General features: G+C 54.5%; 1 protein-coding gene across 1 annotated transcript; it reads right to left on the bottom strand.

The window, feature by feature from the left end:
• Positions 1-1012: 1012 nt before the first annotated feature.
• On the bottom strand, positions 1013-11875 carry tmem125a (transmembrane protein 125a). Its single transcript, XM_086161771.1, has 3 exons — positions 11737-11875; positions 5057-5817; positions 1013-2199 (listed from the first exon to the last, which is right to left on the bottom strand). The coding sequence occupies exon 3, from the start codon at positions 1853-1855 to the stop codon at positions 1172-1174; it is 684 nt and encodes a 227-aa protein (XP_086017897.1). The 5' UTR covers positions 1856-2199; positions 5057-5817; positions 11737-11875; the 3' UTR covers positions 1013-1171.
• Positions 11876-12873: the final 998 nt, after the last annotated feature.

Genomic DNA, 12873 nt, shown 5'->3' with positions numbered 1-12873 from the left:
CGGCTACTCCGAGCTCTTCGGGGAACGCGTCTTATCTCCAGGATACTCGCGCATTCCCGTACAAAGTCGTGTGTGTGTCGAAGTCCTCAGAGATATCTGCGCTATTCTGGGATATCTTCCACGCTCAGGTCAGCTGGAACACAAAGCGTAGATTTAAAGCGCTGAGATGACTCCAGAAGGATGGAGACGTCCCTCTAAGCGCCTTCTCGTCCTCATCATTGTGAGAAGAGTGAAGGAGAACATCTAGAGCCAAAGATCTATCGGTGGTTCGCCACCCAAGAATCTCTTCACCAGCTTCTCACCGACCCTCCTATATGGTGCGGAGGAGCGGTTGGGACGAGCACCTGGGGAGGGGATTCTGTCCGTCAGCGGTTGTTTGCTGAGGTGCAGATTTTCCCAGAGAAACTCACCGAGCGACCTTCCCTGCGGGATTTATGAGGACACGCAGAGGGCGTGGATGAAGGGTGACGTGATGAACGTCTGCCTGGAGCCGAGGGGAGGCCGGAGCTCCGTCCCCCATCGTCCAGCTCCGTTCAGGGAATGATCAGCGTTACCGTGCCTTTGCACGCATCCGCCGGGTTTATTGACGACAGGAAGCAGACAGATGACCAAGGGTGGCTTTGGGTTCCTCCCGACGCGCGGGAGCTTCATCGGAGACCCCGAATAGCCCGGATGTTCGAATGGTCGTATGTCTGTATGAGGCCCTGTGATTGGTCCAAGGTGAACCCCGCCTCCCAGCCAATCACAACAGGGATAGGCTGCAACCCCGAGTGCAGGACAGGCGAACGAATGACTGCAAAGAGCCCTGTTCTGTCCTCAGAAGCCCAGGACGGAGTCACTTCTCAGGTTGTTGCAGAACGTTCGGCGTTTGTGAGAGGAGAGTTTTAAAAGAGACTCGTCGTTCGGGATTCTGGAATAGGGCAGATTAAAAGCTCTGGGTTGTTCTTTCGCTGTTGGATGAAGTCCAGCCAGAACCATCATCAGCCGCACGTTAGCACTTTCCCCTGTGGAAAACATCGGACGTACAGTTTTATTGAGAAAGACAAACAAGCGCGTACCTGATTGGACCATTCTTTCCCTCAAGTTTACAACGTCTCCAAGATGGATTAGAGGAGGTTTCCCCCAAAAGTACAGAAAGGAAGAACCTCCGCCTCCCGCTCATGTCCGTCGTTCAGATGAGGTTGGCCAGACTGGAGGTGGTCTCTCTGCGAGCCTGGCGGTCGATATGTCCGGAGACCGTGAAGACGTTCAAAACCCTGTCCGTCAGCCTTCGTCCGTGCCTCGTCCTCTCCAGCAGGACCACCGCCATCGAGTAGACCCCGATCCCCGACACCGCCGCGCCTCCGCCCGCCAGCAGCACCACTCCGGCGATGTACATGTCGTTGAGCGCCCGGCCCGGCTTGGGCATGTGGTTGGCGAGCGCCAAGTGGAGAAGAACCCCCCCGCAAATCAACAGCGCCAGCCCGGTGACCAGGACCACCAGGAAGTCGGACGACCCGCCGCTTTTGAGCAGATCTATCCGCCGGCGGCTGCGGACGCAGTTCATGTCCTGCACGGCCGAGCTGAGCAGCTGTTTGAGGAGCACCCCCAGGGCCAGCAGGCACAGGGCCGTGCCGGCGCCGAGCCGCCACTCGCTGGAAATGCTGGTGGTCGTGGAGAGCAGCCCCACGCCGCCCAGCCCGCAGCCCAGGATGAGGAACACGGCGACGCTGTAGCAGAGCACGGACTTCCCGGGATCCCTGAACCACCACAGCTCCACCTGCTCCTCCAGGATGTTGTGCTGAATCTGCGCCGGGTCGGCGGGGCCTTCGGAGTTCGGGCCCCTCAGCGGGGAAAAGCTGTCCGGCTCAGGCATCCCGCCGCCTCCGCCGGCCGGATGGAAAAGACCCCCTCCGCTGCAGATGAAGAACGGTCCGCCCGGGAACGGACGGCATCCGCTGCCGCTTCCCCTTCCTGGAGTACGAGAGGACTCTTCCAGAAGAATCGGATCCGGTCGCCGGGAAGTTCTACCATAAAAATTCCACCCCCCGGTTGAGATTTTTGAAACTCAAACCCAAAAAAGGACGAAATGGGTGAAAATATCCCCGGCCGACAGAGCCGAGGGGGTCGGAGTCACTCCGGAGTCCGCCGCAAACCGTCGGAGCAAACGTTCTCCTCCTGATGCCGGCGTCCAGAGACAGAGCTGATGTTCTGTGACCCCTGAAAGAAGAGGACACGGGTCAGAAGATCCGGACCTCCTGGTCCTCCCAGGCCTGCTGGATTCACAAAGAAGCCGTCAAAACTCTGATAGATTCAAAACGCACAGTCAGTTCCCTAGTTTCTCTAAACTTGCTATTTTGACTGCACACACACACACACACACACGCACAGAAAATAAGCCGGGTGTGTGTTGTGTGCTGACACTTGCAACCTTTTCCATTTCTCATTATCGCTATGCTAATGAGCAGCCACTACTGAGGCAGCTGTATAAAACAAGCATCAGCTGTAAATAGCATTAACAATAACCTCCCGCACACAGAAAACATGCACACACACACACACACACACACACACACACACACACACACACACACACACACACACACACACACACACACACACACTTCTGATGTGGTTTCCTGGAGACCAAACTCGACCATGTGGACCCCCAAAACCAAGAGCTCCTCCCCCTGAAGCTCCCGTCCCGGGAGGTGTGTGTGTGTGTGGATATCACACACACACACACACACACGCACACACACACACACACACATTCCTTTCCCTTCTGCACGTCAGCGATCACATGATCTCGGCCTTCACGTGGTCCTAAATGTCTGCATGGCGTCTGCAGATATCGGGTGCGAATCCAGCCAGTCGGGTTGACTGAGTGTGTGGTCAGCAGTCGTCAAGGTTACGGGGGTTGTGTGTGTGTGTGTGTGTGTGTGTGTGTGTGTGTGTGTGTGTGTGTGTGTGCGCACCCTCCACACACACGCGCAGATCAGGTTCAGGCCTCGGCCTGGGTGCCATCTGAGTTAGATGGATACTTGACTACAATTCCTCAACTGTATTGTGTGTGTGTGTGTGTGTGTGTGTGTGAAAAAATAAACTCATGTTTCCGTTGCTGTTGCTCTAGCAGGTGTTGATGAGGATTCTTAACTCACTGAGCAGAGACCTGGTATCTTCTAATTTCATGCAACGCTCCGTAGTTCTTCTCTTTCTGGCTGCTTCCTTGAGAGGTCACAGCCAATCACCTGCCATCCATCTACCATCTCCTCTCCTCCTCCCTCCATCCTTGAACCTCCTCCAACCTCAGCATCCTTCTACCCAGATTTTCTCCATCCCTTCTCTGTCCAGATCCAAACCATCTCAGTTTGACTTTATCTCCAGAACATCTACCACCTGCTGTCACTCTGATAGACTCCATCCTCCTCACTCCCAAAGAAGAACCTCCATACCTTCACCTCTGCAGCCTCCTGTCTTCTCCTCAGTGTCTCCAAACCCGACCCCACGCCTCTCTATCCTCCATCTCCTCAACCTTTCCTTTCCTCCTGGCTGATCTTCTTCCACAAATCATCGCCGGCGCTTCACCACAGGGTTCTTCTGTGTTCCCTCTCCCTCCTCAATATTTCTATTGCCTCAGCATATTTTATCTCCCAGGGTGGTTTGTAACCTCGTCACACAGCCGTAACACAATCATGTAAACACCCACACAAACACACACACACACACACACACACACACACACACACGCACGAAAACAAACATCTTCAAGGTTATGGCTGTTGACAGCTTGTCTTTAAAAAGCTGTCAGCGGCTTTCTTTCCATCAAAGTCAGCGGCGCGTGGCACAAATCCACGCGGCCCCAACACCAGCTGACAGGAGCGACGGCTCACCCCGCCGTCTGCACCGCTTGTTAACACACACACACACACACACACACACACACACACACACTGCTCGGCATGTTGTGTTTGCCTTCTCTTGTATTGTCCTGTTCAGCAGAGGCTGTTAAACTGAACACAGTGTCATATTCCTATTGGTTGTGATATGGAGGAGGAGTGGGGGTGTATGAGACGCGTGCACGAGCTGTGAAATGAGGTGTGTGTGTGTGTGTGTGTGTGTGATGTCAGAGCAGGAGAGGTGTTTATTGGTGTCATGTTGTGTTCCGGGCGAGAAAAAAAATAGAAAAAGAGAGAGCGAGGTGGTAAAACGTGCGGCCGTTCACGTCTGACGCACTCGTTTGGCAGCAGGAGACGGAGTCGCTAGGCGGTGTGTGTGTGTGCGTGTGTGTGTTTCTCGAGTCACTAATTAATCCCGGCTGGTTCGAGCGCGGCGGCGACAGGTAGCGCCACAGAAATAGTGCCTTAATTGAACACCGTTGCTGTTTTGGGTGTGGAGGCGGAGCTGCGAGGAGGGTGGAGGCCGGGGAAACAACATCCTCTCCAGCCCGGCCGCGGCCCGATGCCTCCCGATCTGCCGTATTATTATGGTCTGTACAAATAGTCTCCGGCTGGAATTTATTCACATCGTCAAAACCCCTTAAATGCATTTATAATATTCATTCCTTCTGTTCTCCCCTGAAATGTAACGGGCCGTAATCTCTGATTTGGAAAATATTCCCCGTCCACTCGTAAAACACATGGTTGTATTCTGCTGTGAGGCCAGCCGAGAAAATGGAAAAAAAAAAAAGACAGAAGACGGATCACATCTTTAACGGTGAGCATACCTGTGACTCCACATACACACACACACACACACACACAAACACGCCGGACGGTGTCTGCTTGCACACACCTTTTCTTTTCCGTCTCCTGCCATCATTATCGCCATTTCCCTCAAACAGACTCGGGACGGCGAGGATATTCCTTTCATGCGTCGGGAAAGCTGAGCGTATCTGACGTGAGATACTTTTGTATGCTAATGCGCCGAGACTAATGATGGGGAAACGCGCGCCACAACGGTACACATCGGACGGGCGGCGCTTTCCTTCCTCTCTCGCCGTCTGCCTCCTCTAAGTTTCCGCTCTGCAAGGTCACCAGCGGGGGAAGCAGGCAGCGTGGCTCTGCACTCCAATTACCTGGGAAGCTTTGGGACTCCGCCGCTCCCCCGCTCTGCCCGCCCCGGGCATGTCGCCCGCCGTTAGCGTCTCCGTTACGGCTCTTTCGGGATGGGGCGTTCGGCTCTTGGCTGCGTAAAATGAAAAAGTCGACGGAAAGCGGGGGGGGGAAAGTGCAAACGTCCAGGAGCGGTTTCTGAAGAGTCCTTCAGGTGTTGGCGTCCCCTTCTTTTTTTTAAATGGCGCCTCACGTCGCTGTCATCCCCGCCCTCGTCCGTCGTCGCTCATTCACGGGCAAAGTCGCGCAGACGGCGGGGGTTCCCGCCTGCGGGCCTCGGGCGGAGCTGCAGGACAATCCAGGCCGATGCGGTGACGAAGCAAAACTGTCCTCCCCGCGCCCTCGCGCGGCCCCCTCTCTCTCCTCTTGTCAGCCGTGGATTCTGCCGGCGTCCCCGCGGGCGAGGAGAGGGGTCAGGGTCGGCTCCATCTGTCTCTGTGATGGGCGTCGGTGCCAAGCGCCGCGGGGGCCGGAGCGAGCGGAAAGCCGGCCCGAGCGGGAGGGAAGGGGAACGGATGTTTCCGAGGCTGTCATTCGGGAGCCGGGGGGAACCCGGGGCTGCGTGGAGGGGACGGTCGTCTTGCACGCGCGGCTAGGATAATTCAAAAAAGAGAGTCTTCATGCAGAAATAGCGGTTCCTTCGTCGTTCTCCACGTTCTCGGGCGGCGAGGAGACAATGGCTGAGTCACCGTCCCGGCTCATCCACGGCTCACCGGCTGGAAATCTAAGACAAGACAGAGACAGAGGGCTCTTTATTGGCCGGAAACCCAGCTCGGCGGCGCAGCGGGATCCTGCTCACCTTCCCGCGTTTGGAACGGTCCCTACTAGCAGCGTCACCGGCAGATGATCCACCTCATTTGCAAGATAAATTCTTTATTCGCCAAGTGGACAACATCGAATACAATAAAATTTGAGTTAGACCGAGTCAACTGATCTACTCGTGCATTCAGAACGGTGTTGGCAACCGAGGTTCTGCGTCTGTACGCGGCTCCTTTCAGCTCTGAGCCTGACTGAGCAGGACAATGGATTTCAGTTACGGTGCAACGCCCCGCTTCGAGTCACGAAGCCTCGCCGGGCTGAGCTTAAGAGGAGCTCGACGCCAGATTGCTGTCTAGAATGGGTACCTCCAAATTAACCCCCGCTCCTCGAGTCCATGCGCCCCTTCCTGGTGGTCATCATCTCCAAAGTAAGATCCATTATCACTGGTTCATTCCTGACTTCAGAACTGGAAGTCCCAAACTAGGCTTCTTCCTACGTCCAGAAACCGACACCTCTCCTCGCCACTTCCTTGTTCCTGAGAGTCCCGTGACCCCCGAGACAACCCGGACCCTGCACAGCCCTCCGTTCATCTTCCTTGTAATCTAAAACACCGTACCTCCTGGAGTGTCCTTGCGTTTGGGTCAGGCATCACCTCAGAAATCATGACAAACAGGGGGAGAACTGATAGAAACCTTTTAAAAACTAAATGCGACCCGAGGTTTTGCTGCAGACATACCGTTGTGACCCGCAGCAACCCCTGCTGGACTGTCAGAGCAGTAATAACTGCTTCGTCCGATCTTTGTTCACGTTTTTAGCTTTGGCTCGGCGCTAATTAGCGAACGCGGCTCGGCTAACGCTCCTCAGTGCGGTTTATTAGCTGATAGCGAGCGGCTCTGGTGGTGCGACGTGTCCAGACGTGTCCGTTACGTTGTTGTGACCGGCGAGCCTTCGTTCTTCACTGCCCTCCAGCTCCTCTCCTGGGGTTTCACTCCGCTTCTCCAGATCTCCCAGGCTTTCACACCTTCCTGCTGCCTGACTCCCTGAGCACTTCATCTCGCAAACTTCTTATCACTCATGGTTGCCATGGAGAACCCATTGTCACGGTGCACCGTGAGGGGTCAGAACCTGATTAGTGGGGACGCCGGGAACACTTCCAGGTCTGCTCTCCTGAGGCGGAGATCACCGTTCCCCTGTCAGGTTTGAGGACGTGGAACAAGTTGATGAAATGATGCGCGTGGGCTCTGAGGTGGAACCCGTCTGCAGCCGTGCTGGAGATGAATGTCGGCTGTAGCATTGAGAAGGTCATCAATCTCTGGTTAATATGCCGCTCCTCTTCTTCTCCACGCCTGCTGAGGCCACCGGCTTGGATTCATGGGGTTCAGTCATTGCAGATTTTCTGCTCTGAATCACAACAGATTGTTCTCCTCTTGGTTTACACGTCCGATCCATCTCGGTGGGACTTTATCTCCAGAACATCTGCTGTCCCTCTGGACTCCTCACTCCTAAAGAGGAACCTCAACATCTTCTTCTCAGTGTCTCCAAACCACCTTCTCCACCTTTCCTTCAACCTGGCTGGTACTTTTCTCCAGCCGTTCCGACCTACTTGCACGTTCCTCAATCCTCTCCGTTGGTCTGGTCTGCCGATCCTTCGTACTCAAACATCTCCACTCCCCGTTCCTCTCATTGACACCCATGTACTCTGTCTTGCTCCAGCTAGCCTTCGTCCATCTCCTCTCCAGGTCACACCTCCATCCCCCAAGATGTTCCTCCACCTGCTCTCACAGCAGGTCAGGGTCATCGACAAACATCATGGAGGTCTCTGCCTAACCTCATCTGTCAGCCTGTCCATCACCACTGCAAACAAGGAGTTCAGAGCTGCTCCCACCTTCAACCGCTCCACAGCACACCTCATACATGTCCTGCACCACTCAGCACACTTCTCGGCCTTCCAGACCTCCTCTGGAGGTGAGACTCTATGGACGGCTCCACGACATCGTCCACATTTGAGTCACTCCACAATCCGCAAAGTCGTTTTTTGTAGTAGGCCATTGTCCACTTCTTGTTTCAGATGGTGTTGTTGACACGGCTCTCCGTGTCCCACTGTCCACCTGATTTAATGATTTGTGACAACGTGCTACCGCTCTCACAGCGGCTGCCGGATCAGTTCCGATGACGGCCGAGGCGTCTGCGGACCGTCGCCGCGACAGGTCACTGCGGGCGACATGTAGGTACGACCGGTAAATATTTCAGGAACACCTGCGTCCGTGCAAACGTAACGGGTGTAACTTGACTTCGGCGACCTGTTTGGCCGCCTTCCCGGTTACCTCGTTTTGTGAAACACCAAGCAGCAGTTTACATGAACTGTGATTCGTTTTCCGTTGCGCGTCAGCGGTGGACCAGCCTTATTCACCTGCTCTATTCGCAATTTAATTTCTTCCATTTCTCTGTACCAACACCTTGTCTCACTCTACGGGAGCCAGAATTTTCGTTCCCTTTATGGCTCCTGTCGCAACGGACTACCAGGACATATCAAGGAGGAGGAAGGGCCCAACCCTGCCGAGGCCTTTTTTTTTTTCGGCCGCTGAAGTGGAGCGACCGACCTCAAGGGTATGTTTGCTTTAAATGACTAACTAAAAGATGGGGATGGATTTACTGCGAGTCTGAGGGAATCGGTTGAGCATCTCTGGGCGGTCGGAGGTGGAGCCGGTTGCAGCCGGAGGAGGGTTCGGTTGTTATTCCCCCCTCCGCCTCGAAATCTGAGGTGATTTGAGGGAGACCAGACCAATTCACCTTGGCAATTTGTTACGCTGATGCTGTAATATGTCTCTAGATGATGCCTTCTGCAGGAACTGCGGTATTAAATAACACCAGAAGGTGTTTGTGCTGATTAATACACATTTTTAAAAGTACATCTTTTGTGGGGACGGCGAGGCGAAGAGATTCTTATATCGCCTGTTTAGCCGCATTTCCGATTAACCTTGGACTGAACCGTCGGGTTCCAGATATGGGGCCGTTCCAACTCGGTGAATCACGGCAGAACACCACCGCAGAGTTGTCGGGGAAAAGCCCCCGAGACGGCCCGCTCAAGCCTTGGGTAAACTGGATATTGTATTTTCTCTAAAAGACAGAATAAAAAGCTGCTTTGCGAAGAGGAGGAGGAGGAGGAGGCCCTTTTACTGATTGCGACAAACTCCTGATCTGAATGTGATCCCTGCAGCCTGGGGGAGGGGATCTTTACGGAGGCCTCCAACAGGTGTGTCTGCACCAGGTCACCCGTTCAGTGATGGGATTCCTCTCCGGTCCGTCCGCCCGCATCCAGGGACGTTCTGATCCCCAGACCCCGATAAGATATGATTTGCTTTTTCGCTTCACAGCCGCTGGAGCAAGTATTGAACCCCTATTTTTTTTTCTTCCCTCACCGGCCACAGATCTTCCAAACATCCCGAGACTAAAACAGCATTTTTCAAAGTGAGAAAGTTATTGTGTTTGACAACAGTCCTCGTCCGGAGAACCCAATGAAGAGCTCTCCAAGAGGACTTTGGATTCATTGCCAATGAATAATCCACCCGGCAGCACGGGTTACAGGGTTTCCCGTGGGCCGCGCCCGCCTCCAGCAGATCGTTACGTGACTTTGACATGATATCTGGCGCGGCGACAGTGATCAATGTTCAGACACCGGTCGGTACGATTTTTATCGAGATCATAAAATCTGAAGCTCGACGACAGCGAAGGCTGTTCTGTCGGGGAAACGTTGAGTAAAGCGTCCACGATGCCGCGCTGACCGTCGCGACCCTCGGATAGACGCTTCTTGATCGTCTCCACCTGTTCCCGATTTCAGAGCCCAGAAAGACGCGTAGCGGTTAGCTCTTCCCGTTCCTCGTCACATCATCTCTGCTTGATTTCTAGCCTCTTTTTTTGTCGGAGCTGCTGCCAGTTCGGGTTCCCGTGCCGAGTTAGGCGTCTGTTTGGACTTTGAAAAGTTTCCAAGTGACCAAGCGGGTGCAAACTTAAAACCTTAGCAGTGTTCGTTGCGGCGCCTGAAAATGGGAATGCGTGCCGGCAAGGGCGGGTCGGCCATCACAACGATGGCGTCCTCCGGAGTTCTGCTCGTTCTCCTCAAGCTATCGACTCTTTCGACGCAGATTTACAACGGCGCCTTGTAGCTCAGGGTCGCTGGAAGCAATAACTCCACCTCATTGTCGGCCCGTGCAAATATCCGATTGCTCGCCGTTGTTTACGGTCGCTGTGGTTCCCGTGTTGGTCGTTACGCCGAGAAATCCCGGCGCCGCCTGCTGGTCCGGCATGTGTACTGCAGCGACCCGGCGGTCCCGACGGTCAGCCGTGCACCAAGATCGGACTCAAAACGTCACCCATTTGCACGTGGAACGGTTTGAAAATGACTGGAATGTTCCGTTGTTGTGTAGACGGGCACTTTTATCATAATAAACACTCGGTGTCGGCGCCAGACGGCTCTATTGTTGATTTCCAAGACGAAGACTATAACAGGAAGGTGCATGGGCGGTCCGGAGGGCTTCCAGGGGACCATTGTGCCGGACTGGAGCTATGAGGTGAGCTAATCAGGCCGACAGGATTTCCGCAGCGATGGGAAGAATTGCCGCAGAAGGAGACGAGGGCCTTCGGTGGAGAAGACGGAACCGAATGATCTTGTTTCCGAGATGCTATTGGGCCGCACCGCGTTTGTTCATCCGGTCTCGGCCGGACCTTCTCTTATGATTGTCTCATGTGCCAGTTACTTATGGCGTCATCCATTTCAACCGGGTACTTTTATTACCTTTTTTGCAAAGTATATTCTTTCCCTATCCAACATTGTTCTCTCGTTACGTCGCGGCTCTCCTGCGAGAGGCGAGAACAGTCATCTGCATGGCTGGGCCATACCGGACTCAGGATTCAAGAAGTTTCCTTCAAAAAGCGTTTTTGCGACACGAAATTGGACAATTTAATCCTTCGCCAACTCCGAGGTACACGAGTAAAGCTGAGCCGATGATGCTGAAAGGTGGAAACACGCTGTCCAGGGACAGAGGACACACACACACACACACACACACACACACTCCAGCTGCTATTGACGACAGTATTGCCTGACTTTGTATCTGCTGACGGTGAAACAAAATGCCTCTCTGGGATGTTTAAGATTCTGTCCCAGTCTCTATTCCACTCAGCGCCTGGCATCCATGACACACACGCACACACACACACCTGCAAAGCCCGGTCTCCTATTAGTCGGCCCGGACTCAATCACCGATCACCCTGTGTTTGCGCCGCTCTCTTGTCCTGAGCTCGCCGGCGACTCCTAACGACGTCCATCACATGTCGTTTTCCGTCTCGGCTTATTGTGGCCCCTCCAAGCTCACCTCTGAGGCTTTATTTTATTTAAGTAATAACAAAAGGGACCTGATGTGATCCATCCCGGGCCTGGGATGAGATGTCCCGAAAGATCCGGCCGCAGGGGGTCGGTGGGGGGCCGCATCGATCGGCCACCGATCGCTGTAACTTTGAATACAGCATCACGCACGCTTCCCCTCGCCGCGATTTATGGATTTTCCATAATGCAGCAGAACCGACCTCCAGGTAGAAGACCTGTGATCGGCGGCGCGTTCGAGGCCTCCGTCCGGTGCGGGACATCCCGCCGGTGCAAAGGTTATGCTGTGATATCGGACTTTTTTGAAAATAATACTTAAAATAACAGCTTTAAATTGATATTTTCTGCAAGGCTTGAATTTAAAAGAAGTAAAATGAAATATCCTTGTAAGGTTGTGCAGCTGCAGGAGGATGAAGATCTTCACCTCCTTTCGCTGCTCGGGGAAGGAGAACAGTAAAGTTTGTTCGGAGGGAAAAGTTGCGGAGAGCCTCCGGTTGTCCTTACCTCCCCGCCGGTCCTCCGCGGCTCCGTTCCCCGGCGGTGGTGTGCGCTCCTCCCGCCCGGGCTCCGGTTCCTTCTCCCGTCCGTCCCTCGGAGCTCGGTGCGCCGCGAACCGTCCCGCCTCCTCCCGCCGACCGTCTCCGCGTAGGACGGACTCCCGCCCCGCTTTAATGCAGGTGGAGAGGCGGCGGCGGCGGCGGCGTCGGCGGGGGCGGCGGCGGGGGACGCCGGTGGGCGGAGCCGGCGCGCCGGGCGGGAAGGGAGGGGGAGGACGGACACTGCGCATGCGTGCGCCACGGGGAGGTGACACCGGAAGCAGCGGGGTTTGACGGCGGGGGTGAAAAAAAAAGAGGTTTCCGGCGCTCATCGATGAACTGATCGATCAACCGATGCATCACGTGACTCCGCCGTTCCTGTCCTCTGTCGTGACCTTCTAAGGTCTCCTTTGACCTTGAAGACAAGAGCACATTAGATTCCTCCTCCAGTCACTTGTGTCACGGATGGTCCCTCCAGAATAAGATAAGTCATCTGTAGATAAATCATCTTTTATATGGTAGATCTTCACTCCATCCCACCCTCTGGTCCAAAACAGGTTTACTTCAGTGTCTGTGGAGGTTCTCAGTCCAAATTTTCCAAGTCCAAGTCGCATTTACAGGACTTCCTGTGCACATGCCGGGCACTTCCTGTCCGGGTGCCATAACAAACATGGCAGCTACAGCGAGTGTGAACTTCAGCGATGAAGTGGGGTTCCTGCTTGGAGACCCTGAACCCCAAGTTGGGGAGTTTCCAAGAGGAAGTAGACTTGGAGTCATGGTAGTCCAAGTGCTACAGAGTACCCCGGAGTACTCTGGAGTACTGGTTCGTCTCTCGCCGGGACGAACCAGCGGGAGGCTCCGTAGTACTCAGACGTACTCTTGAGTACTCTGGAGTACCTCTGAGTACTTTGGAGTCCATAATTGTTGTCACAGTGGGCCCAGCTGTGTTTGGCACGCTACGGCAACTGGTTCCTTTGTTCCGAGGGGAGCCTTGGTTCCTCCCCTCAAGGATGTTCCTCCTCGAGGTTCTTGGGTTCCACCAGGCTGGGGCCGTCCTGTATGCTTTGGTGGCTTTGCTAAACAGAATAATTTGCAACAGACATTG

Source organism: Fistularia commersonii, chromosome 16, assembly GCF_037954325.1.
Source record: "Fistularia commersonii isolate RoL2024-O1a breed Wild chromosome 16, RoL_Fcom_v1.0, whole genome shotgun sequence".
Taxonomy (NCBI): Eukaryota; Metazoa; Chordata; class Actinopteri; order Syngnathiformes; family Fistulariidae; genus Fistularia; species Fistularia commersonii.
This window is presented reverse-complemented; position numbering and strand designations above follow the sequence as displayed.

Coding starts and splice junctions, on each gene's coding strand:
- tmem125a (XM_086161771.1), bottom strand. CDS start 1,855: ATGCCTGAGCCGGACAGCTTTTCCCCGCTGAGGGGCCCGAACTCCGAA.